This window comes from Salvia miltiorrhiza, chromosome 8 (genome assembly GCF_028751815.1).
Source record: "Salvia miltiorrhiza cultivar Shanhuang (shh) chromosome 8, IMPLAD_Smil_shh, whole genome shotgun sequence".
Lineage (NCBI taxonomy): Eukaryota > Viridiplantae > Streptophyta > Magnoliopsida > Lamiales > Lamiaceae > Salvia > Salvia miltiorrhiza.
Window position 1 is genome coordinate 55979508 of NC_080394.1, and position 24714 is coordinate 56004221.

At 35.6% G+C, this 24714-nt stretch overlaps 3 protein-coding genes and 1 long non-coding RNA gene across 5 annotated transcripts; 1 reads left to right on the forward strand and 3 right to left on the reverse strand.

The window, feature by feature from the left end:
• Positions 1–507: 507 nt before the first annotated feature.
• LOC130999361 (uncharacterized) lies at positions 508–2183 on the reverse strand. The gene is made up of 2 exons (XM_057924890.1): positions 1143–2183; positions 508–967 (listed from the first exon to the last, which is right to left on the reverse strand). The coding sequence occupies exons 1-2, from the start codon at positions 2035–2037 to the stop codon at positions 783–785; spliced, it is 1080 nt and encodes a 359-aa protein (XP_057780873.1). The 5' UTR covers positions 2038–2183; the 3' UTR covers positions 508–782.
• An 83-nt stretch (positions 2184–2266) lies between these two features.
• On the forward strand, positions 2267–4366 carry LOC130999396 (uncharacterized). The gene is made up of 2 exons (XR_009093492.1): positions 2267–2714; positions 3934–4366. It is a non-coding gene; the product is annotated as an uncharacterized LOC130999396 (long non-coding RNA).
• A 2024-nt stretch (positions 4367–6390) lies between these two features.
• On the reverse strand, positions 6391–10180 carry LOC130999328 (TORTIFOLIA1-like protein 4). 2 transcript variants are annotated; one of them, XR_009093472.1, is made up of 5 exons: positions 8991–9982; positions 8676–8784; positions 7613–8181; positions 6992–7447; positions 6391–6842 (listed from the first exon to the last, which is right to left on the reverse strand). XR_009093472.1 is itself a non-coding variant. In XM_057924843.1 (5 exons), exons 1-4 carry the CDS (start codon positions 9801–9803, stop codon positions 7043–7045), a joined length of 1896 nt encoding a protein of 631 aa, XP_057780826.1. In that variant the 5' UTR covers positions 9804–10180; the 3' UTR covers positions 6391–6842; positions 7014–7042. The 2 variants fall into 2 exon arrangements, 1 of the variants encoding a protein (XP_057780826.1); XM_057924843.1 differs by having other exon boundaries at positions 7014–7447; positions 8991–10180.
• A 12466-nt stretch (positions 10181–22646) lies between these two features.
• On the reverse strand, positions 22647–23738 carry LOC130998760 (uncharacterized). The gene has a single exon (XM_057924167.1). The coding sequence runs from the start codon at positions 23736–23738 to the stop codon at positions 22647–22649; it is 1092 nt and encodes a 363-aa protein (XP_057780150.1).
• Positions 23739–24714: the final 976 nt, after the last annotated feature.

A 24714-nucleotide genomic window follows, 5' to 3' on the forward strand; every position in this document is an offset into this window, starting at 1 on the left:
GCTAGACGATTGCTTCGGTAATTTATAGTGGACTGATACACCATGATGAAAATGCAAATGTTACAATTGATTTGTTACATCCAGCCGACCCAAGGTCTAAAGATTTTAGCATCAAATGAGAATGGTCATATGTATGAGCATGACATGCCAACTAACTTGTGTATGATAAAATGCATGACATGCCAACTAACTTGTGTATGATAAAATTTTCAATAAATTAAAAGGTATTTGTAAATTTAAGAATGTATTCAAACTTTGAAAGCTGAAGTCATAATTGATGTATTATTTAATTCATTTTCTTTTAATATATTTTCAATAACTGATTGCAGCCACATACATCTAATTTAAGTAAAATTCAAATAAATGTAGTAGATCAACAGTTTGTCTCTTAATATTTTGTAGGTCAATAATAAGATATCTAATTTAATTCAACTTTAAATAAATACCATATATTTTTATTTTATCCAATTAACACTCTCAAAATGAGAGCATTTCCAACCACAAGTCTTGAGAAATAGAAGGAAGTTCCATTAATGAAATGAGAAATTGAGAAATTCTGGCAAAAATCACAAGGATTCACAACAGCATATCTCGCCTACTGATCTACAAAAAAAAATTCATATTCACTCCTCCAAACTCAGCTGAATCCAGTCACCTCCAACTCTACTGCAATTGCTTCAAAAGGCATCCAATATAAGAAAGTTTAGAATATAAATATAAACTAACAATCCATTTGAATCACCATGGCTTCTTTAGCTAGCTCAAGGCCTTCCCCAAGTTCATCAGCCCTCCGACGCCACATCATCGCAGTATGCTTTCAAACTCACATCAAGACAGGGACCAAAACTTTGAGCTTCCGATTGCAAAGGCGAAAATCGTTGCTTACAAAGTTTCATCTCTTTTTGTCTTGACATATATCTTTGTGATGTGTTCTTCGCCAATCTCATCACGATAAGGCTCAACAAATCTGTCAAAAAATCTATCCTCTATTAATGTAGCAACAGCTGACAGTTTTGGCCACTTTTCAATCAGACTCCTACTTTCCAAGAGTCTAAGTATTTGCAGACGCGGCTCAAGCCTCTTCTTCATACTGCACATGAGTGCTACTGGACAAATGACAATGCTGGATAGATCGTACTTACCGGTAGCAAGCAGAAGCTCTGTGACATTCTTCATTTTCTTCCCAGATTGTGAGAAAACCAATGGTTGCTTCCTAAATATTGTGAGTATATCATCATCAGAAAATCCCAAATCGCGGAGCGTTTGCACCTTGACTTCCCACATCCCTTCACTCGTATGAGTGAAAAGATTCACAGCTTGGATAAAAACGCCTGAAGTCCAGGGGACCCCAAATTCTATAGCCCTGACTACAGATTTCTGCATAATATCCGGCTTGACCACGAAACATCTCGGGCGAAGATGGAGAAAATGAAGGATATGCACCATTGGTATGCTATAGCTCTTCAATATTTCCATATTTGGCATTAAGGTTTTCTCCAAATCGGCTGCCAGAAACCAGCTGCATCGTTTCAAAAGTCTGGCCAAATCATGATCGGATCCCAGCAAGCACTTTAGCATCAATAATTTGGGAATGATCCTATTCTCATAACTTGAACGTAAAATAGACGTATTTTCGTATATTATCTTGGCAATCTCCTTGGGGGAAAGGCCCAAACTCTGGAATACCTTCAATTTGAAATTAATGCTCTCAATGGTAAACCCTAGAATTCGAGGATTATATGTGACGACTTTCTGCAGCTGAGTAGCCGTAAAGCTCTTCTCTTTGAGGAATGACAATAATGTATCAACTCCTAAGGGGCTTCTAGATTTAGGTAAACCCGATGAAGCTATTGAAGCTAATTCAGGAGGAAATTGGTGTTTGTTGAGCAATAGATCATAGATTTCAGGGTTAGGGTTTTTCACCCTCCAAGTGGAGAAGAAATGGATTGACGGGAAGAAATGAGTATTGGAGTTGCAGAGGAATGAATTAGGGTTTATGCATAAACAGGAGAGATTCCTGCGTGCAATTGCAATCATGTTTGATAGAAATAGAACTTGTGTGGGGAAATGATAAACGACTTGCCTGTAAATGGACGGATTCAAAGCTTCTGGATTGAGGGTTTCTGAAGCAGCGGCGCCGCCATGGCAGGGAAGGGAAGAAGCTTTTAGTTTCAATATCACTCACTCTGTTACTGATATATTAATATATTTTAAATACATTCAAAACAGCCCTTTATAAAATTAGAATTTATTGAAAACTCCATATATTAGTCTGCTATAAAATAAATGAAAACCAAATTTCATAATGGGAAAATAGTGTAAAATTGTAAATACTGAAATATGCAAGGGCAAAATCGTAACATCAGCATTCAACTCTTCAACAGCTTCGAAGGGTTAGGCCAGGGCTTTATGCATTTTGCATTCTGATAAACCCTAAATTTTCGCAGAATTAGGCCACAAGCTCTTGAAATTTCGCGTGTTGAAGGTAATAGAATCTCCGTTGAAGGCTAGCAGAGATTCTGCAGGAGGAGAGGGAATCGCGCGAACGATTCACCGGAGAGTGGAGGTGTTGAGGAGAAATGACGGTCGCGAGCAAAATCGGGGACTGGACTTTCAAAGCGTTCACGGCGGGGCTCGGCATCGCCACCATATATATGACCGGTACTTTCTCCCTCAATGTCTACCGTGGTCTCTCCTGGCACAATGAACAAAAGGTTTGAATCTTGCTTGCCCCTGTTCCTTCACTTTCGCATAATTTCACGATTCTGTTTGGTATCTGATGGTTTCTGTGGAAAACAATCTGCTTTATTGTGTGTGTGTGTGTGTGTGTGTGTGTGTACATTTATTGTGCTGTATTTCTGTGTGCCAAATGAAATTCGAAGCAACGATTATGATAATCTGTTTGTAGATAGTTTTGGCTTGTTTTCATGTGTCTCATTGCACTTGAATTTGGGGAACTTGAGAATTGTGGATCTCATGAATTGTAGGAATTATATAATTTGAAATCATTCTGAGATTTTTGGTCATTCTATGCTTTGGTAGAATCTGAGAATATTGCTCAAAGTGGCAGCTGAATGCTCACTCACTTTGAGCTGAATGCCTGAGGTTTTTGAAGCTATTTTATGAGCAGTTGCAAGCTGTGGTTTTATTTGGATCAAGTTTCTTGGCTCATGTCTTAGGATGAATTACACGATTAGCAACACGAACCCCCCTTAGAATAACTCTCTCCATCTTGTGGGTGAGGGATTTTTGGACTAGTCCTGCAGGAGTGCTACACAAAATGAGATTCTATAAATTAGGAAATGTAATACAAGTAGTGTTGTTTTCCTGAGTAGCTGGTCACATAGTTACTCTTGAACCACGTAGTACTCCAAATAGTCATAGATTGGATTTGGAATCAATAATTTTGGTATATGGGTGATGCTACGATTCGCTTGAGTGATCTTGACTACTAGAGCGATTTAGGCTGCCAGTTTCTTACAAGGACAAGTGTGACTGATAGTCTCTTGTCAAGATCACTCAACTGAATCGTAGCATCACTCGTATACCAAAACTGTTGGTATATGGGTGGTGCTACAATTCGTTTGAGTGATCTTGGCATAATTATGCCAAGATCACTCAAGTGTGACTGATAGTCACTTGTCCTTGTCAGAAACAGGCAGACAGTCACTAGCGAAATTATGCTCACATAAGGCTCAAGTAGTCAAGATCACTCAAACGAATCGTAGCATCATTCATATACCAAAAATGTTGATTCCAGATCCAATCTTTTCGGAGAGATGACTATTAGGAGTACTACGTGGTTTGAGGGTAATTATGTGGCTAGCTACTCCGAAGGAGAAACCTTGCCGATTTCTTAATCCGACCATGTTATTTGCCACAGTTAGTTTTGTTGTATTGGGTGGTCGCGTAATGTATGCTTTCATTTTGCAGAAAGCTGGGAAGGAGGGGATTTTACAGAAGCCTGAGGAGGAGTCTACTGATCAAAATCCACAGTGATCGTAGCCTCTGACGAAGTCCATTGAAGACCGGAGTCTAGGCTCCAGCTGAATTGATTCAAGCAGCCAAATTTCATGTAAAAGTATGCTATAGCAAAAGTCAGATTTTCATACATATGTGCAACGGAACGGATGGATCTTGCTTTGATCATGAGTTTCTTATCTTAGAATAAAATTCCATCAAAGTATCAAAAAGGTTTATAGAACTTTTACTTTTCTGAATTCTGATTGATGTTATAGAATTCGGAATAAGAGGAGATGTCTAGCTTGATAATGGGTAGCATTATTAAATTGGATAGTGTATTGGGCACATTATTTGTTATTTTATTTTTATGAGAATTTATAGGATTTTTTTGTGACATTTGCAAGTTGAAGCTTTTTTTTTTAAGGTTAGCTGTAGTTGAATAATCTTGATTCTTGAATTTGGGTTTTCACATTCTGGCTCAATTAATATTTTCATGGATCCAATTTGTAGTTTGTCTTTTCTATCGAAAAATAACGTCGTTTTTTAAGCTCGAAAAATAACAATGTTGGTAACAAAATTTAAAAGGTTTGTCTTTTCTACGGAAAAGAAAATAAGAAACTGAAAATATAGGTAACAAAAGCAGTAAATCAATATCTAATTAGGGAGATTTTCTTTAATACACAAGTTTTTTAAATTGTGTACTAGAAATATCCACTTTTGTATTTTGCTACATTCTATTAGGGCAGAGCATCGGTTCAAAATCGAACCGAACCGAAACCGAACCGATCTTAGTAGCGCTGGGACCGAACCGAACCGCCTAGACCCTAAAAACCGACCAAAATCGAACTGGTCGAAACCAATCGGTTTCGGTCGGTAACTGAACCGATCGACATTTTCAATTTTTTTTTTTCAAAAATTTGCCAAATCTGTACTTAATTAAAAATCTGCCCAAAACCTACCCAAATTCAACCTTTACAGAAATAAAAATTTGCATAAATAAAAATCTACATAAATCTCCCAAATTCAGCCAAATAAAAATCTGTACATTTAAAAATCTGCCCAAATTCACAAACAAAATCGCAGAGGACGCGGGCGGCGCTCGTTGCTCCTCTGGTTTGGTCTGCTCGCAGCCTCGCACTGGAGGTCGCCGATCAGAGGGAGGACGGCTGGGCTTTGTGGAGAATGGAGGCGGTGCGGTTGGGAGGGAGGGAGGAGACTAGGGTTTACTCTTTACTGTTTAGAATTAGTATATATATTAATATACATGATCGGTTCGGTTCGGTTAATAACCGAACCAAAAATAGTAAATCGAAACCGAACCGATATACCATCGGTTTTTAGCTTCAAAAACTGAACCAAATTTTTAAAAACCGAACCGAACCAAAATTGATCAGTTCGGTCGGTTTTTTCGGTCCGGTTCGGTCCGTGCTCTGCCCTACATTCTATACCCATCTTAATTCTTTTAATACTATTTGTTTGTTGAAAAAAGATGAATTAATTGCGACATAAAAGACAATTGTTGTGATTGAAGTTATAATTTGTACTATAATTCATCTGTGTGTGAATGTAAATGCCTTCAAAGGTGATGAATTAATTGCGACATACAAGACAATTATTGTGATTGAAGTTATAATTGAGTTTAAAATTATTCAAGACCATTATCTTAGGGCTATTTGCAAAAATAGGCCACTATTTTTCGGACTTACAAAAATAGGCTAATTATTTTAGTTTTTGGCATTTTTAGGCCACATTTGAGCTCAATTCAGCATTTATAGGCCATTTTTTGGGATCAAAATGTGGCCCAAAATAGTCTGATTGGATACATATGTGGCCTAAAAATATCAAAAACTAAAATAATTGACCTATTTTTGCAAGTCCGAAAAATAGTGACCTATTTTTGCAAATAGCCCTAAGATAATGGCCTTAAATAAATTTAAACTCGTTATAATTGGTACTATAATTCATCTGCGTGTGAGTGTAAATGCCTTCAAAGGTGTCTGCTCCATAAGTTTCCACCTATTTTTTCATCACATTATAGAATTGTTGCTATTTAAGTTCTCGCTTATTCCTTCTTTAGCATATTAAAGTTAATTTCGGCTTTGAAGTTTCCGCCTCTAGAGCATTCGCTCCACAATCATTTATGTTTGTGTCAGTAGGATTGGTGAAGAAACGTAAGTGTTTTTTTTTATTGTACTTGAAAATTTTGAAGGGGCATAACTTAATTTTTTTTTAAATAAGAATTATATTTTAATGTTGCTTTGGTATGCAGTGTAAATAGATTAAAATTGTGTAGTTTGAAGTATTTCCATATCTAATTACTCTTTTCTTTCTTTCTTTTCCTTTCTATAAATATTAGTAATGAGTACTCAACGTGCAGGGTCCTACAAGAGATGCTTTCGATTCACGAAAAGCGTAGTAGCTATAGAATTATGAGCAGAAAACACAACACAATCAAGTTTCTTAGAAAATAAAGAGTGACAACAAATTCTAAGCTCATCATATCATTCAATTCGCCATCATTCAACTCAATAAAGAGTTACAACAAATTCTATCACTACATAAAGAAAATATTGAAGCAGAAGCTTTTCATTTCTCGAGCATATGTGCATAAAGTGTGTCCATTTCTCTGATGATGAACACACTCACCGTACCTGCCGATGGACGGTCTTGGTTCTTCTTCGACTCACGGGGCTCGTGCACTCGTGCAGAAACGAGGAATCTAAGGACTGATACCGGTGCTAGGATCGTTCTCTTGATCCTTGTTTCACCGAGGAAACCGTGTGTATGCCCGGCTAGCAAGAGTATTAGTATTCTCCAAAATCAAAGCTATAGTTGGCAAATTCATATATATGCAGCACAATCTCTACTTGGCCCATCACCTGCGTTAGAAAGCACGAAAGCTAAGAGTCGTATCGAGCCTTCAAATACATATATGGAGAGTTAGACGATTAAACAAGCTTAAATGTAAACGAGTTAGGATGATAGGTATTGATGATGAACTGCAACACAAGCTCAGAAAGGCACGAACGTGGGAATTGATCAGAGGGTACCTCTAGTAGCCATGAAAGGACGACGCACATCAAGCAGTACTATTATATACAAGTCCACTTGAGGAAACTTCAGGGAGTGCCGGGGAGCCACTCGGGATTTTGGCCAGTGGGTTCATGACAAGCGCATGGCGACCTTGGAGAAACCTTCGGTGTTCCATGGGAAACCCTTGTCCATTTCCAAAAACTGATGGGTTTCCATTAGAAGCAGCAGGTAATCGAGAGGTTGAAGAACGAGATCCTGCTTTTCTCCACAGTTTTGAGCTCAAGAAGTCGGTACCGGGTAGCTTGCAGCACATAGCTCCAGCAGCACCATTTTGTGACATCCTTCCGGTTGAGACAGCTAGATCGAATGAAATTTCATCCAAAGCTAGCTCGAGACCGTGTACACGTGCCTCAAGGGAATTCAGTCCCTTCTGTGAGCTTCCAATAAATTTCTAGGTTTCATACAAGTAAGTTTTCAATGTCAGATTAATTGGCGATATAATTTCTAGTGTTTAAATGAGGCAGAAATCCAAGCTGAATATACATTGCACCAGGCATAGCATCATAAGGTGAAGGGAAAAATATTTAGAAATACAATTGGAAGAAAGCTGAATTACCTGAAGCATGTCCATCAAATTGGATTGCTGACTTTCAATCTGAAGAAGTTGCGTTCGTATCAAAGATAAGTCATCACACTCTCTGTGGTTCCTACAGATATCTCCCGTTTCATTACTAACGACGACGCTGGTGTCACCACATGGAACGACACGAGAGCCACCTCTGAAGAAACCAAGCTTATGCTGCTTCCCATTGTTCTCCTTGAAAAGGGCACGTTTGATTCCCGACTTTTCAAACGCTTTCTTCTCTCCCTCGCTGGTTTCCATAACATGATCACCCTTACCATCGGATAATTCCACACCGTAACAACCAGCAGGAGTGACAATTTCAACTTTCAAGTCAGAGGGCTTCTTCCGATCCAACTTCTGGAACATCGCTGGGCCCGTATTCCTAACATTGGAACCAAGAGGACTTCTTTTTCTTGCAGTCGAAGCTGGAGAACCATCAGCACGGGGCGTCCTGGTAGCCGGGGTGTCCAGAGGGCTTCTTCTCCTTGCTAAAAGATTATTAGACCCAACAGAGCAGGCAGTCTTGGAAACAGGAGGGTAACAACCATCGCTGGCATTTTCTGTACTCGAAAACAAAGAAGTCTGTTAGATGTTACTGGAAAAGAAACATGGTTAATCGATCAAACAAGATACCCCATCTGAGGATGAACATTAAAACCTTACCGAACTTGAACAAATTCAAATGCAAGTATATAGTCATATAGATGACTTGGACATAAACGATCAATAACATGTAGGATATGATATTTACATCTGAAGCTTATGAAAGGAACTTAATACAAAGAGATGAAAGAAAACAACATAAGCAGAAAACAAGGCATCACAGTTCACAATTGCATAAGAGTTTGAAAAGGCATAAACAACACAACAAAGCATTCAGCACATCACACAACAGCCATAATCAAATCACTATAATCCATTCTATGATGAATGTATGGGCTGAAGCTGAATAGATTTACATCGCGAATTCGAATTTCAAACACAAAAATCTGAAAGGATGAAGAATAAACAACAGTAACTTGTAAACAGCAGATTGAAAAATCATGTATCGTACGTTTAGATGAGGCCTCCGATTCCGGCAGCGGCGAGAACTCATCAGGCAGATCTGGAATTTCCTTCCAAGCTTCAATCATCTGATTCATCGTCTCCCTTGCTGCCTTCACCTGATCAGATCAATCCACACTCATCAGTCATCGACATACACACACACACACGGCCACATTCTAGGGCATTATGAGAAATCAATTGATTCAACAAATTCACCCAAATCTAACATTACAACAAAATATCGAGAAACTATACTATTAGGGCGTTGAAATAGATCAAATTAATCAGCTTAAGATCACAAAAAGTTATGAGAGAAGCAGACCTTATCAAATCTCTTGGCCTCAAAAGTCTTCAAGCACGATGCCTTATACTCAGAGAGTGATTCGCTCTCCACGGCGGCGATCTTCACCAGCGCCTCGGCAGCCGCCTTCCTCGCGGCCCAGTCATCACTGCTCAGGAAATCCACCAACAAATTCAGCAAATTCCAAACCACATTCCTTCCGCCGCCACGCAGCACTCCGTCCACCGCCACCAAGCTCCCCACCAGCGCAAGAAGCGCCGGCTTCGCCTTGAAACTCTCACTCTTCGCCAGCTTCTCGATCCTCGGCAGCAACCTCCTCAGGCTCGCGGCGTCCGGATTCCTCGATCCCTCGATCGCCGCCGCCAGGCACAAAGCCGCGCCGGTCTGCGCGTTCGTTTCCTGCTCCGTGAACAGCGATTCGACGAATGGCTTGATCACGGACGCGAACGGAGGGGAGGTCACGTGAGAGGAGAGAGATAGTGACGCGGCGACGCAGGCGGAGCGGACGGAGGAGTCGGCGTCGCGGAGGCGGCGGACGACGGCGGAGAGGATTTTCGAGAGGTAGGGCGAGAGCGAGTTCCCGTGGTGCTCGGAGAGGATCGAGACCAGCCGGAGGCACTGGCGGCGGACGGGTGACTTGTCGGAGGCGTCGGTGGCGGCGACTGAGGAGATGAAGGAGGGGAGCGCGTCGGCGGGGAGCGTCCTGGCGATGGATTCGAGCTCCGACGCGGCGGCGGAGTGCGTGTCCCTGTCGGCTAGCTTGTGGAGGCACGTGAGCACGCGTTGCTTCATGTCACGTGCCTTGGCTTGCTTGGCGGAATTGGAGGCCGACATTCTCGTTAAACTGCTGGAAAATGTGAGATGAGTGGAGAATTTTTAAGTTTGCAGAGGTGGCGGAGGCGCCGGCGGCATCTCCGGCGGCATCGCGGTGGTCGGAGAAGATGAGAGGTAGTTGAGCTCAGATTTACTTTTTCTGTTTTTTTCCGATTTCTCCTTTGAGAATTATATATAACGGTGCGGGGCAGTATGGTATTTTTCTCTTGGTATTTATAACTAGAAATAAATAACTGCGGCCAACGGTGCCGTTTTGGTGAGTACACGTATCATCTTTTCTTTCTTTGGAAGAAAAATAAAAAATAGGGGTTGGATTTGATTTAAAACTAAGGCATAAATTTTGGAAATGAGCAATAGAAATGTGACAAAACGAAAGCAAGAAAAGGAAATATCATTTCTACCATTATTAATATGTTTGGATAGTTCGCTATCAATAATGGACAAAAAAAAAAAACTTTTATAGAACTATATTTTATAAAATTTAATGGAGAATAATTTTTCAGACGATTTAATCCATCGAGAATATATATGGTATTTTTTTATAAAATTCATTTTATTTAATTTCATTTGAAAAAGAAAGAAAGATGATACATTAAATTTCAACCTAATCGGCATAAATAAATTGTGACAACCATGTGAAAGTATAGATTTCCATACTACTCCATTTGCCAATTTTTTTATTCTATCCATTAATTTAATTATGTTTATAATAATAACATTATCATTATCAAAACATTATAATATAATTATAAAAACCATGCACTAAGAGTGGTTGATCTGTTTTGCGTATGAATGTGGGCTTAAACAAATGTAAATTAGGTGAACAATCTTGGGGTTGTTTCCATTTTTTTTAATGAATCTATAAATATGACCAATTATTTGTCTAAAAAATATGATTTATTTGAAAGTATTGATAAAATGGGAATAAAGCAATATATGAAATATTAATATACAAGAAAATTCACGACTATTTAGTCTATTTTAGAGGAATATTCACAAACAATATAAAATTGGGTGGCATCATTTTATCTTACGATATATAGTTGAACCATGATTCAAACCACATTTTGGAAATTTTCCCAAATCATACATAATTACCATATTAAATTCTTAATCAAGTAAGATTGATGTCTTTGTTTCCCTCATTTGCCTTGCATAAGTTCCATTATGTGAAAAAAGGAAAATTTTATTTTGTACGAGACTATTAATTAAGGAAAAATAACTCAATTTAGCAATTTGGGGTCTAAATCAGGAATTGGAAAGGCAATTTAAATAAGAGTAGTGATTTTCGGACACTGCGGTGTCTGGACACTGCATGAAAAACCGGTTTTTTTAAGATTTTTTGATTGAGCCGGTTTTTTGCTAATTTATGGTTTTACTAAAATATCATTTCTTTAAATTTCTCAACTACTTTTAATCTTTTCCTAAATATATTTTATTTACATTTTTATTTTCTGTAAATTTCGTTTTTTTTATTGCCATTTTTTTTTCGAAAAATATTTTTTATTTTTAAATTGTTTTTTTATTTTTTTATCGTTTTTTTATTTTTCTTTTAAAATATTCTTTCCTTAACTTTCTCAACTACTTTTAATCTTTTCCTAAATATATTTTATTTACATTTTTATTTTCTGTAAATTTCGTTTTTTTTATTGCCATTTTTTTTTCGAAAAATATTTTTTATTTTTAAATTGTTTTATTATTTTTTTATCGTTTTTTTATTTTTCTTTTAAAATATTCGTTCCTTAAATTTCTCAACTACTTTTAAAATTTATATTTTTTTCGAAATTAATATTTTAGTTGTTTTAAGAGTAAATTTTTATTTTTTTCCAAAATTATGTTTTATTAATTTGTTTCCAGATTTTTTTTATTATTATTATTTATTTTTCGAAATAAATATTTTTTTCGAAATTTATTTTTTTCCGAAATTAATATTTTAGCTGTTTTAAGAGTAAATTTGTTTTTTTTTTCAAAATTATGTTTTATTAATTTGTTTCCAGATTTTTTATTATTATTATTTAATTTTCGAAATTTATTTTTTTCCGAAATTAATATTTTAGTTGTTTTAAGAGTAAATTATTATTTTTTTCCAAAATTACGTTTTATTAATTTTTTTCCAAATATTTAGGGATTCTCTTAAAAATAATCATAGATTTATTTCCAGATATTTTTATTATTATTAATATTTATTTTTCGAAATTACATTTTTTTTTCGAATTTTTATTTTGAAATTAATATTTTAGTTGTGTTAAGAGTAAATTGTTTTTTTTTTTCAAAATTATGTGTTATTAATTTGTTTCCACATATTTGGAGATTATACTAAAATAATCCTAGATTTGATTCCACTAATTTAGAGATTTTCATTATCCAAAGATTAATCCTATATTTGATTCCAATAATTTAGATATTCTCCTAAAATAATCCAAGATTATTTCCACATATAATTTATTTTGCGAATGTTATGTTAATTTTTTTATTTTTACTAATTTAGAGATTCCTTTCAAAATAATTCTAGATTTGTTTTGATTTATATATTTTATTGGAATATTTTTAAAAAAATAACATATTGAAGATGATTTTAAAAAAAAAACGAAATACAATAACAAAAAAATAAAATTGGAAGTTTTTTTTTAAAAAAAAAAACCGAAATAAAAGCAAAAGTTGCGAAATTTATGTTAATTATTTTTATTATTACTAATTTTAAAGACTCCCTTCAAAATAATCCTATATTTGTTTTCATTATATATTGTTTTTTATTTAAAAAAAAAGAACATATGGAATAATATTTTTTTTAAAAAATGAAATATAATAAAAAAAAGAACATTTGGAAGAAGATTTTTAAAAAAAAAACCGAAATAAAAAGGAAAAAGTGTGTTTGCGGGATTTTAACCTGAGACCTCAATAATATGTGAGTAATACTTTGCCACCTTGTCCGGTAGTGACAAACGCATTAGTTATGCGTTAGAAATAAACATAAAATGAATCATACTATGGGGGCATCGATTGAAAAATTAAATAATGTATACTTAGATTAAATATATTATAATAATTGGAATAATACGAATAAAGTTTACTTAATTAATTGAAATAAATTAATGAACTTGAAAAAAAGAAATTGTGAATACGTTGGGATATTGGTCGGAAAAGTATATTATAAATGAATCACTATTGTGTGATTAATGAAGTCGAAATAAGTGTATTCAATGAAATAAAGTTGAATTATTTAGTGAATTTGAAAAAAAAATGAAATAAATTGAATTGTATAAGATATATATGTAATGAAGGAAATTTTATTAAAAATGAAAGAATATATATGTTGGCCAATTAAATGAAGACATATATAATATTAAATATATTATAAATGAAGGAATACGTATGTGGGCAATATAAATGATGAAAATTATAAAATTAAATATTATACAAATGAAGGAATATTTATATTGTATAAACAATTGAAGTTGTTTTGCCAAAAATAAAATTGCCTATAATATATTATATTTTAAGTAATGTATATTTTTGTCAAAACAATTGAATATGTTTTAGCCTAAAAAACATAAAATTGCATAAAATATATTATAAATGAATAAATATATTACTCAATGGAATTATGTTGTGTAATTAAAAATCTTACTTAAACAAAATGAATCATACGATGAGACATCGCTCGGGAAACTATATAACACATACTTGAAGAAAATGTATCATAATATAGTATTGATGTCAATCTGATAATAAGAAAATGAACTACTATACTTTAAACAATGATGTCGAAATAATTATACTCAATGAAATAAAGTTGAACTAATTGATTAAACTAAATTAGTTACATTTTTAAAAATAAAATGAATCATATGATGGGAAATAGATCGAAAAATAAATAACATATACTTTATTAAAGGTGATGTAATAATAAGAAAATGAACTACTACTGTGTGAGTGACGATAAGAAAATTAAAATAAATGAATCAAACGAATGGATTTTGTTTGGAAAACTATATATGTATCATATACTTTGTGAAGTCGAAAAAATTATATTCAATGAAATAAAGTTAATAAATTATTTGAAATTAATTAGTGAATTTGGAAATAAAATTAACATATAGAACTATTTAACATATACTTGAGGGAAATACAATGCTTTATTGAAAACAATTAAACGTGATATGCCAATAAGACAATGAACTGCTATACTATAGTTTAACGAAGTCGATATAACTATTTGTTATAAAATTATGAGTTATTAATTAATTTAAGTTAAATTTGTGAATATAATATATAAATAAATGAAATAAAGTGAAATGATTCATACAATATGATTTCGGCTGCGACACTATTTAACATATTTTTGGATGAGAAAGAATGCATTATACGATGACATTTTGCAATGTATTGAAATTAATTATTGAATTTGGAAAAAATAAAAAAATTTATACGATTGGATTTCGCTTGCAAGACCATTTAACATATACTCCCTCCGTCCCACAAATCTTGACACGTTTTTCTTTTTGGACTGTCTCACGAATCTTGACATTCTCTATCTTATTTTATCAATTTTATACTTTATTAATTACACACTTAAAACACTAATCAAACATGTTGAGCCTTTCATCGTAATACCACTCCAACCCAATCACCTCGTCTACGTAATACTCCACACGTGCCATGATGACAACATGCTCCTGATACGTCTTCATGAATTTGTAAAGCTTGCGTACAATCTCGAGGGCATCAAACGTTGGGAAAGCATCTTGAGTAGACAGAATGGCTCGCATGCATGCATGCGAGTCGGACAAATTGTGCGTAGTCCGATGACCCAAAAGAATCGTCAACATTGTCGCCTCTTCGGAAAATTGCCACGGTTTCAGACCATCATACTCTTCGTATGAGAATTCTCCAGTTTTTATCACCATTTTTCTAGGTGCCAACAACTCGGATGGGGTAGCCATGATGAGGGATAGAGAGAAAGAGAGACAACGAGAGAAAGAGAGAGGCCGAGATAGCAAGAGAGAGCTCGAGAGAAAGAGAGGAGAAAGAGAGCAGAACGAGAGTGCTCGAGAGAAAAAGAGGAGACTGTGACGGACTCTAATAATTTACTTCTATGTATTTTATAGCTAAATAAATAATTCCAAAATCTCAATGACCTAGGTTTAAAAAGAAGTCGCCGAGATTTTCGTTGATTTAGGTTTCATGAGGGACGAAATCTCAACAATATGTTGTGAAGATTTTAATTTGGATAAACATAATCCCACAAAAATTGAAGGATCATGAAAATCTTGAAAAAATATATATGATTATTTTTAAGAGAATCGCTAAATATCTGGAAACAAATTAATAAAACATAATTTTGGAAAAAAAACAAATTTACTCTTAAAACAACTAAAATATTAATTTCGGAAAAAAATAAATTTCGAAAAAAATATTTATTTCGAAAAATAAATAATAATAATAAAAAAATCTGGAAACAAATTAATAAAACATAATTTTGGAAAAAATAAAAATTTACTCTTAAAACAACTAAAATATTAATTTCGAAAAAAATATAAATTTTAAAAGTAGTTGAGAAATTTAAGGAAAGAATATTTTAAAAGAAAAATAAAAAAATGATAAAAAAATAAAAAAACAATTTAAAAATAAAAAATATTTTTTGAAAAAAAAAATGAAATTTAGGTAAAATAAAAATGTAAATAAAATGTATTTAGGAAAAGATTAAAAGTAGTTGAGAAATTTAAGGAAAGAATATTTTAAAAGAAAAATAAAAAAACGATAAAAAAAAAAAACAATTTAAAAATAAAAAATATTTTTCGGAAAAAAAATGGCAATAAAAAAAACGAAATTTACAGAAAATAAAAATGTAAATAAAATATATTTAGGAAAAGATTAAAAGTAGTTGAGAAATTTAAGGAAAGAATATTTTAAAAGAAAAATAAAAAAAAGATAAAAAAAAATAAAACAATTTAAAAATTAAAAATATTTTTTAAAAAAAATGGCAATAAAAAAAAGAAATTTACAAAAAATAAGAATGTAAATAAAATATATTTAGGAAAAGATTAAAAGTAGTTGAGAAAGTTAAGGAAAGAATATTTTAAAAGAAAAATAAAAAAACGATAAAAAAAAATAAAAAAAACAATTTAAAAATAAAAAATATTTTTCGAAAAAAAATAGCAATAAAAAAAACGAAATTTACAGAAAATAAAACTGTAAATAAAATATATTTAGGAAAAGATTAAAAGTAGTTGAGAAATTTAAGGAAATGATATTTTAGTAAAATCATAAATTAGCAAAAAACCGGCTCAATCAAAAAACCTAAAAAAACCGGTTTTTCATGCAGTGTCCGGACACTGCAGTGTCCGAAAATCTTTATTTATTTTCCCCAAATAAAGTGACAAATCTTTCAATATATCTCTGGAGTTTTTGTCTTATAACTTTTAGTGGTTGATAAAATTAATTACTCCTGTATATACAGCTTAGAATATTTATTTCTTCGGTCTCATGCTAATTAAATAAATATTCAATTCATTATAATATAAGTGAACGAGGACTCTTAATTACTCATGCTACATTATTGTCTCTTTTAAATAGCCTCAAACGCTAGATCTATTTTTACTTCTTTTTTTCCCTTCATATTTTGTTGATCATAGCCAAATTAGAACAATTATACTCCTTTTTGTACATAATCATTGAGTTCCTTAATTAGAGAAAATTAATTAATAAGAATATTTCCAAAAATAATTAATTAATTAAACATGAATGATGAAGTACGAATTGATCTAGGAGGTAGGAATTTTCTCTATAATAGGTACTACTTTAGATATACAAATGAACAATGAGTTTCCTGGTACGGGTAATTAGGGTGTATAATATACCTATAACACCTTATTATATCTTATTTAGTAAGAAGTAATACAAAACACATGGCCCTTTATAAATTAGAAGCTCAAAAATATTATACTGATTTGAAGGATTATGTATACCACCTACGGAGGTGGTATATGTAATACAAATTTTAATTATAACTATTATTAACTTTATATAATCATAATACCTTATACCAAACAATATATTATAATTTACAGATATTTTTATGCATTATACTAAACAAGTAAACATGATATTAATATGATATATAATAAAAGACATCATCGACAAACATATCACACATTATCTCATACCGCGAACCAAACGAGCCTTATAATCATAGATATATTACAATTTATTCAATTTCAAACATATTATTTATAGATTTTGATATGATTATATGATACCACTGACCTAGGATTCGTGGCTTAAGTCAACCATTAAGAAAATGATTAGGGCCTCATAATTTAATTAGGCATCATGATTTATGCGATCACACTTGCAAATCTACATTCATGAAGAATTAATCGGTCTCCTAATTAATAAGGTATCTAATTACACAACACAACCTTTCAAATTACTAAATAATCAATAAAATATTAGTCAATAAATTGAAAACTCTTTAATCAACAAATTTTTGTGGGTTGAGTTTATTAATTAATTATATATATTTTCGGAATTTGCCAATCACCCCCTCACCCGTTTTCATTATTACAGCCTATAAATTAAAACCTAGAATTTATAAATGCCTTTGAATGATCAGCTGCATTTCTTAATATTGACCCTACAAAGGAATGAGAAAATAATGTTTATTATAAGGGGGAAATTGAATGTGAAATTGAAATAGAGACTTATTGATAATAATTTAGATGTAATTATATGAGCAAAGGTGTGACATATCAAGGGGAAGGAGTGTATAGTTGAAGGATATTTGCAATCATTGTGCTTCTTTTTCAACTAAAAAAATAAATAAATAAATTGTGCTTATTCTTTTGCATCTTACGTTATTACGCCCTACTATGATTAAGGTATTGTTTGATGATCAAGCATCAATGATGAAAGAAAAAAGAGAGAAAAAATATATATATATATATATATATATATATATATATATATGGTGTGGTTCTAGAGAGAACTACATTATTTGTGAGAACGAGAGAACCATCAAATTTAATGCATCCACTCTAAAAATTAATGCATTCGCTGTTAAAATTAATGCACTAATTTTTTTTAAAAAAAATGCTCCCTTCAGGATTCGAACTCAGGATCTGCATTCATCCAACAAGATGATGCATTCACCGTAGATCTTGATGATCGAATGACTGAAAATGGTTCTCCGGTCTTCTTTTATTTATGGTTCTTTCTTGAACCTCTCCCTATATATATATATATATATATATATATATATATATAAATGCGTGGTATTTATCAATTAAACTTGCAAGTTTGTTATTGGATGCAAATTTAATTTTTGTTACAACAATAATATGGTTGATAATTAATTGTTATTATTTAATGATATTTGAACCTAATTTTCATCAACTTTATTGCTTAGGATAGGCCTCATAATGAATTTTTACCGGTTCAGATAAATCAATTAAAATGGCTATTTTAATTACTATTGAGTAATTTTTTTTTAGGAGAACAATTCAAAATTAAAGTATATTGTGAGCGGTAATATTTACATAACTAAATTATTTCTTCATAACAAACAAGCCGTATTTAAATTAAATTTCAACACTACATTATAAAAAATTAAATTATTGTGCATTGTAAATAATAACATTATAAAATTAATTACAAACGGCAAACAAATCTCTGCATTAATTTCAAACTATAAAAGAAAAAATATTTGATTTGAAATGAAAATTTACGCAGGCGTGATTTTTTTTTTTTTTGAGAGCCAAAGGAAACTTGCATAACTATAACTGAGAGTTCACATCAGGAGGAAGCTCCCTATCAGAGAAAAACGGTAGAGTATTACATAAAGCATAATTGGCAAGCTTATCAGCAATCACGTTTCCTTCTCGCGGCGTCCAGCTAAAGGCAACATGGCGAAAAGATTTTATCAGTTCGAACAACTCGCTTAAGGTGTCGCCAAGGTAGGAGAGGTCAACTTCACGTTTCATTAATAACCAATAAAGCAATTGGCAATCAGTTTGGAGAATCACATCGTCAATCCCCATCTCACAGCCACGTTTAACACCTTCAATCATCGCCAAAGCCTCCGCTTCTATCACCGTAAACACCCCAGGTTTGAACCCTGCCCGACAGCCAACCACTCCGTTTCCACCATCCAACAAAACCACACCAACACCGATACCATAGTTGGACTCAATCGCCGCATCACTGCATATCTTCACTTGCTTTTCCCTACTGCAATCCACCCGACTAGCCTTATTGTTCGGTGGATAATTAATTGTCGGCGCATTCCACTGAGCTCGGTTGGCTATATTCAAACATTCCACATGGGAGAGCTCCTTACTCTGAAAGAGGAGTAAGTTCCGCGCGTACCAAATCGCCCAAACTGTCGTTGCAAAACAGGAGTGCACCTCGCGCTGTGGGATTCGGTGAATCATCTCGAACCATTCATGTATAGAGCACAAATCCGTGAGCGGTTGTAGACGTAAAGGTGAGATCGCCCACAGAACCTTCACCCAAGCACAATCCCGTAGAGCATGTTCGGCCGTTTCTTCCCTCTCTCCGCATCTTCTACAGAAAATATCCACATGAATGCACCGGTCCTGTAAAGCTTTCGCCGAAGGGAGAACATTAGATAGTCATTTCCACATGAAAAGTTTAACCTTGGGGATGACATCAAGATTCCAAATCCAATTCCATAACTCACGGTAAGACGACGACGTCGAAGCTTCATTCCGTCTCCTGATATCCACAGCAAGAGAGTAACCACTTTTGACAGAGTAATTGTTTAGCTTACCTTTTGGCCAAAAAGGTTTGTCATTTTCAAGAGGTTTTCCATGAAGTTGTGCCATCACTACCCAACGGTCCCGAACGTGAAGTTTCTCGACCAACTTTTCCTCATTCCATGAGTTTCCATCATCTTCCAGAAGATCCATAACGTTAGTACTCGCCTCTGCTTCTGTAACACGTGCCACTTCAAACCCACCTTTCCCATTTGGCAACCACGGATCCAAGCCGATTCGAATACGATCCCCTCTTCCCAATCGCCATGCAATGCCATTCGCCAATAAATCTCTGCCCACTAGAATACTTTTCCATGCATAGGATGGTTTATGAGCATTACTAGCAAGAAGCAGATCATTTCTCGGAAAGTAGCGTGCCTTAAGAGATCTAGCAAGAAGGGTCGAATCATTAAGAAGAATTCTCCACGCTTGTTTCGCTAACATAGCTTGATTAAAAAGGGAGATGTCTCTAAAGCCCAGTCCACCCTCACTTTTCTCAACACAAATCTTTCGCCAACTTTTCCAATGTATACGTCTTTCCTCTTGTTTTTGTCCCCAGAAAAAGTTTGCTGCCACGCTGTTCAGTCTTTGACAAATTTGATCCGGAATAACAAAGCAACTCATCAAGTAAGAAGGGATTGATTGGAGAACTGTCTTGATGAGTACCATCTTACCCGCTCCAAAGAGAAAACGTTTCTTCCAGTCCTTTGATTTTTTCCTGGTTCTGTCCACAAGCATCTGAAATATCTCACTTTTGGCTCGTCCTACCGTACTTGGAATACCCAAATACGTAGCTCGCTGGCCACCTCTATTCACCCCCAACACATCCGCTAACTCCATCTGTAAATCTTCTATCACTCCTCCACTAAAAGAAATAGTAGATTTGTCAAGGTTCACCTTCTGTCCCGAAACATCTTCATAATCCCTCAAAATCTTGCTCACCACCTCCACCTCCCTCTTGTTCGCGCGACCAAAAATGATACAGTCGTCAGCAAATAAGAGATGGCTAACCCTAGGAGCACTCCGACAGAGACGTGCCCCATGAAGAAGATTCTGGGTCTCAGCTTTCCTCAATAAACCCGATAGAGCTTCCGCACAAAATAGGAAAAGGAAAGGGGAAAGGGGATCCCCTTGTCTCAGCCCCCGACTCGGCTGAAAGGACGGACCTGGAAAACCATTAACAAGGACACGAAACGACACAGTAGAGACGCAACGCATAATAAGATCCACAAAAGAAGCAGCAAAACCAAGATGTCTCATAATGGAATCCAAGAAACACCACTCCACACGGTCATAGGCTTTCGCCATGTCAAGTTTGAAAGCAAACACACCATGAGATTTCGCCTTATTTAATTTCATCATATGGAAAATCTCAAAAGCGAGAACAGCGTTATCAGTAATGTGACGACCTGGCACAAAAGCCGACTGACTCTCATTGACCACAGCAGGAAGACAGACTTTGAGACGATTAGTCAAAACCTTAGAGACAATTTTATACACGACATTACAAAGACTAATCGGACGAAACTCAAAAGGATGGGTGCACTTTTTTTTTTTGGGATTAGACATATAAAAGTGGAATTTATAGGACCCGGACACGCACCATTATTAAGGATATCAAGAACCATGGGAACAATATCAAATTTAATAGACGACCAAAAGGAAGTAAAGAAAAGGGCTGGCATACCATCAGGACCGGGAGCTTTAAGCGGATGCATTTGTTTAAGAGCATGCTCGATTTCCATTTGAGAGAAAGGAGCCGTGAGATCCCTATTCATTTCGTCTGTGACTACAGGCTCTATAGATCGGAGGACCTCCACGGGATTATGAGTATTTCCGGAAGTGAACAGCTCCTGAAAGAAATCCCGAAAAACCACATCCATCTCCAAGTTTGTTCTAGTCATCATTCCATCATTTTTCCTAATCTCCTTGATAAAATTACGTTTTTTCCGGCCCTCAGCCACCTTGTGAAAAAAACCGGTATTTCTATCCCCATTCGCCATCCAATCGGCTCTCGAACGTTGCTTCCACATCAACTCCTCTTGTTTAAGTAATTCATCAAGCTCATCCTCAAGATGGCGCTGTTGTTCACGAGTTTCAGCCTCACGTCTGGGTTTCTGGAGTTCCGCCAGTTGCTCTCGAATAGTGTTACATTTTTTCCTTACATTGCCAAAAACCCGTTTTTCCCAAAGCTTCAATTCACTTCCCATACTTAGCAGTTTTGAGCTGATGTCCCCAACAGATCCGTCGCCTGAACCCGACTCCCACAATCTTTCACACACCTCCTTGCAGCTATCCTCTCTCAGCCACATTGCTTCAAAGCGGAAGGGCTTTGGGCGATTCTGAATCTCCTCCATACTCTTGTCCAGATCAAGCAATAACGGACAATGATCGCTAGATTTGCGAGTCATATGATGGACTTCATAACCAGGGAACATGGCTATCCAATCCGCACTACCGAAAACCCGATCAATCCTTTCCAAAATATTATCTGCACCTTTCTGATTGTTCGACCAGGTGAAAGGTTCACCAACGAACCCCAAATCTGTCAAGCCACAAGCCTCAACCACATCGCGGAAATTTGCTAGCCTCGAATCTGCCTTAGGATTACCCCCACGTTTTTCATAGTGAAACATGGTCTCATTAAAATCACCGCCACATATCCATCTTTCCGCAACCTGTGATGAAAGAGAAGCCAATAACTCCCAAGTAAGAGAGTGCTCTTCCGTTTTGCTCCACCCATATATTCCACATAAATTCCAAGAATTGTGAATCCCATCCTCAATACTCACCAAAATGTGATGTTGGGACGAAGACTTCAGCGAAATAGATAAGTCATCTGACCATAATAAGCTGAGTCCACCTCTTCTCCCCCTCGTCGAACAGTCGCAATCAACAATAACAGAATTATTAGAACCTATGGCCTCGAGAATAGGTGGCCACTCCGTTTCAAGAAGTTTAGTTTCCATTAGAAAAATCACGTCGGGACGCTTTTGTTTGGTTAACCAAACAAGTTGCCGAATTGTCGAAGGATTCCCAAGCCCTCGACAATTCCAAAATAAGGAATTCATTGTGCCCGGCGGGATTGCACTGATGCAATCTCCGCCGATGATGCAGTTGATGGGGTTGGTAAAACAGTAGATCCTCCACGACTTCGTTTATGAGTAGAAGTCAAGGCCTCTTGTTTTACAATAGTAACATCACTTTCCTCCTCGCGCAAGTGACGCTTCTTGTCATGATTTGGAACCTGAGCTGTATTGGTAGAAGTAGAAGTGGAAATACGGGCACATCTTTTCCATTTCTTAGAAGGCTTCCCAGCGGGTTGAATCTCAGTATAAGGTAAGAGAGGAGTTAAAGGTTGTGTTTGGGCGTTTGGTCTGGTAACAGGATCAGTTGGGTTCTTTGCAGGATTGAAGGGAGCTTGCATGGTTACTGGATTTGGCATCGGTGTAGGTGTAGAGATGGGAGGAATGGAGGTGGAGGTGGGTTGGATTTTGAGAAACTCCATGATATCAGCTATGGGGGTAATGTTTGGATTTGTGGTATCATATGAGGCCGAGGGTTGAGATGACTTTTGTGTGACAGTGGTAGTTTTCAGGTTGGTATTGGAGATACTATCAAAAGATTTCAGTTTTAGGTTATGGCTATCTTTTGCGGGGGAGAGGTTACTATCATCAGGGGTAAAACATGGATATTTGGGTTTTGGTTCAATGATTGGGTTGAAAGAGAGAGGTGGTGGGCGGGGCTTACGTGCATTGTTATGTGACAGGATAATGGTTTGGGTTTTGGTGGGCAGATTCGAAGTTGGATGTTTGGCATTCGGTGGGTTAAACTTCCTGGGAGGAGAGGTTGCCTGCCGAGGTGTTCTTAGTCTCTTTAGAGGTGAAGCTTTGAGGATAGGACCATAGAGGAGGTCTTCAAAATGACGCCCATTTTCATCTTCATCCCGTTCTTTATCACAAGCTCTGATATGATGACCCATCAATCCACATCGATAGCAAAAGATCGGCAAGTTTTCATATTTAAGAGGAACCCACAGCTGCTTGCCCTCAAAAGCTATCGTGATCCCTCTCAATAGGGGAACCGTAACATCAAAATTTACTTTAAACCTGGCGAAGCATCCAGCAAAATTATTTTCAGAATCCAGCTCTTCCACCATGCCCACTTTCATAGCTATATGTTGTAGAATTATCGGCCTCATGCATTTTATGGGCAAGTCATACGCCCGAACCCAAAAACTTCCTCTGTTAATGTTGATGTTTGACGGCTGTTCCGATCCATCCAAGTTCGCTAAAGCAAAAAGTTGACCATCAAAGTGCCATGGTTGCCTTTGTAGAACCCATTCTCTATCCTCCGCCGCTTGAAACGTGATTCGTGAACAGAAAGAGGTTTTTCCTCCATTCACGAGCGCTGAATTCCTTGGTCGTTTTCCACGACTTCTGCATTATTTCCATCAGATGGAATCCATTGGGGGGCTTCACACAGATTAACTTGCCCACCAAGTTATAAGTTTGTGTATCAACCGGAGCATTATCCCCCACCAAATCACCAGGGATCTCCACCACTTCGTTCTCTCTCTCAGTTCGCTCATCCTCTCCCGAATCATACTCATAACCTCGCGATGAACCACCACGATCCATAACCTGCAAGCACAGAAAAAAGAAAAGAAAAACCCAGCCGCCACCGTTCTCCCAGCCAGAAATAAGCAGGCTAAAAAACAAACGGCAACCAGAAAAGAAGAAAACGGGGGCAGAAAAGGAAGACACGGGGCCGCACCGTAGACTCCGAGGGTAAGAAACCCTAGAACAGAAACTCACAAAGAGGACGAAACCCTAGATCTCACCTAGAGGACGTAAACCCTAGACTTCTAGGGGACATTTATTACGCAGGCGTGATCGGTATATTTTAATGATCATATTTTTTTATATAGTTTATTGAGCATTACCAACTAATTATTGACTAATTTATCATAATTAAGCATCAAACTTAGTTATGTCACTGCCATGCATTTAAAAATTACACCTACGCGGCTACGCTACAAAAATGTAAGTTCTATCCAAATCCTGATTCAACTAAAAAAACAAAATATAAATTCTGATCATGATTATACTGTTATACATATCATATTTTAAAGT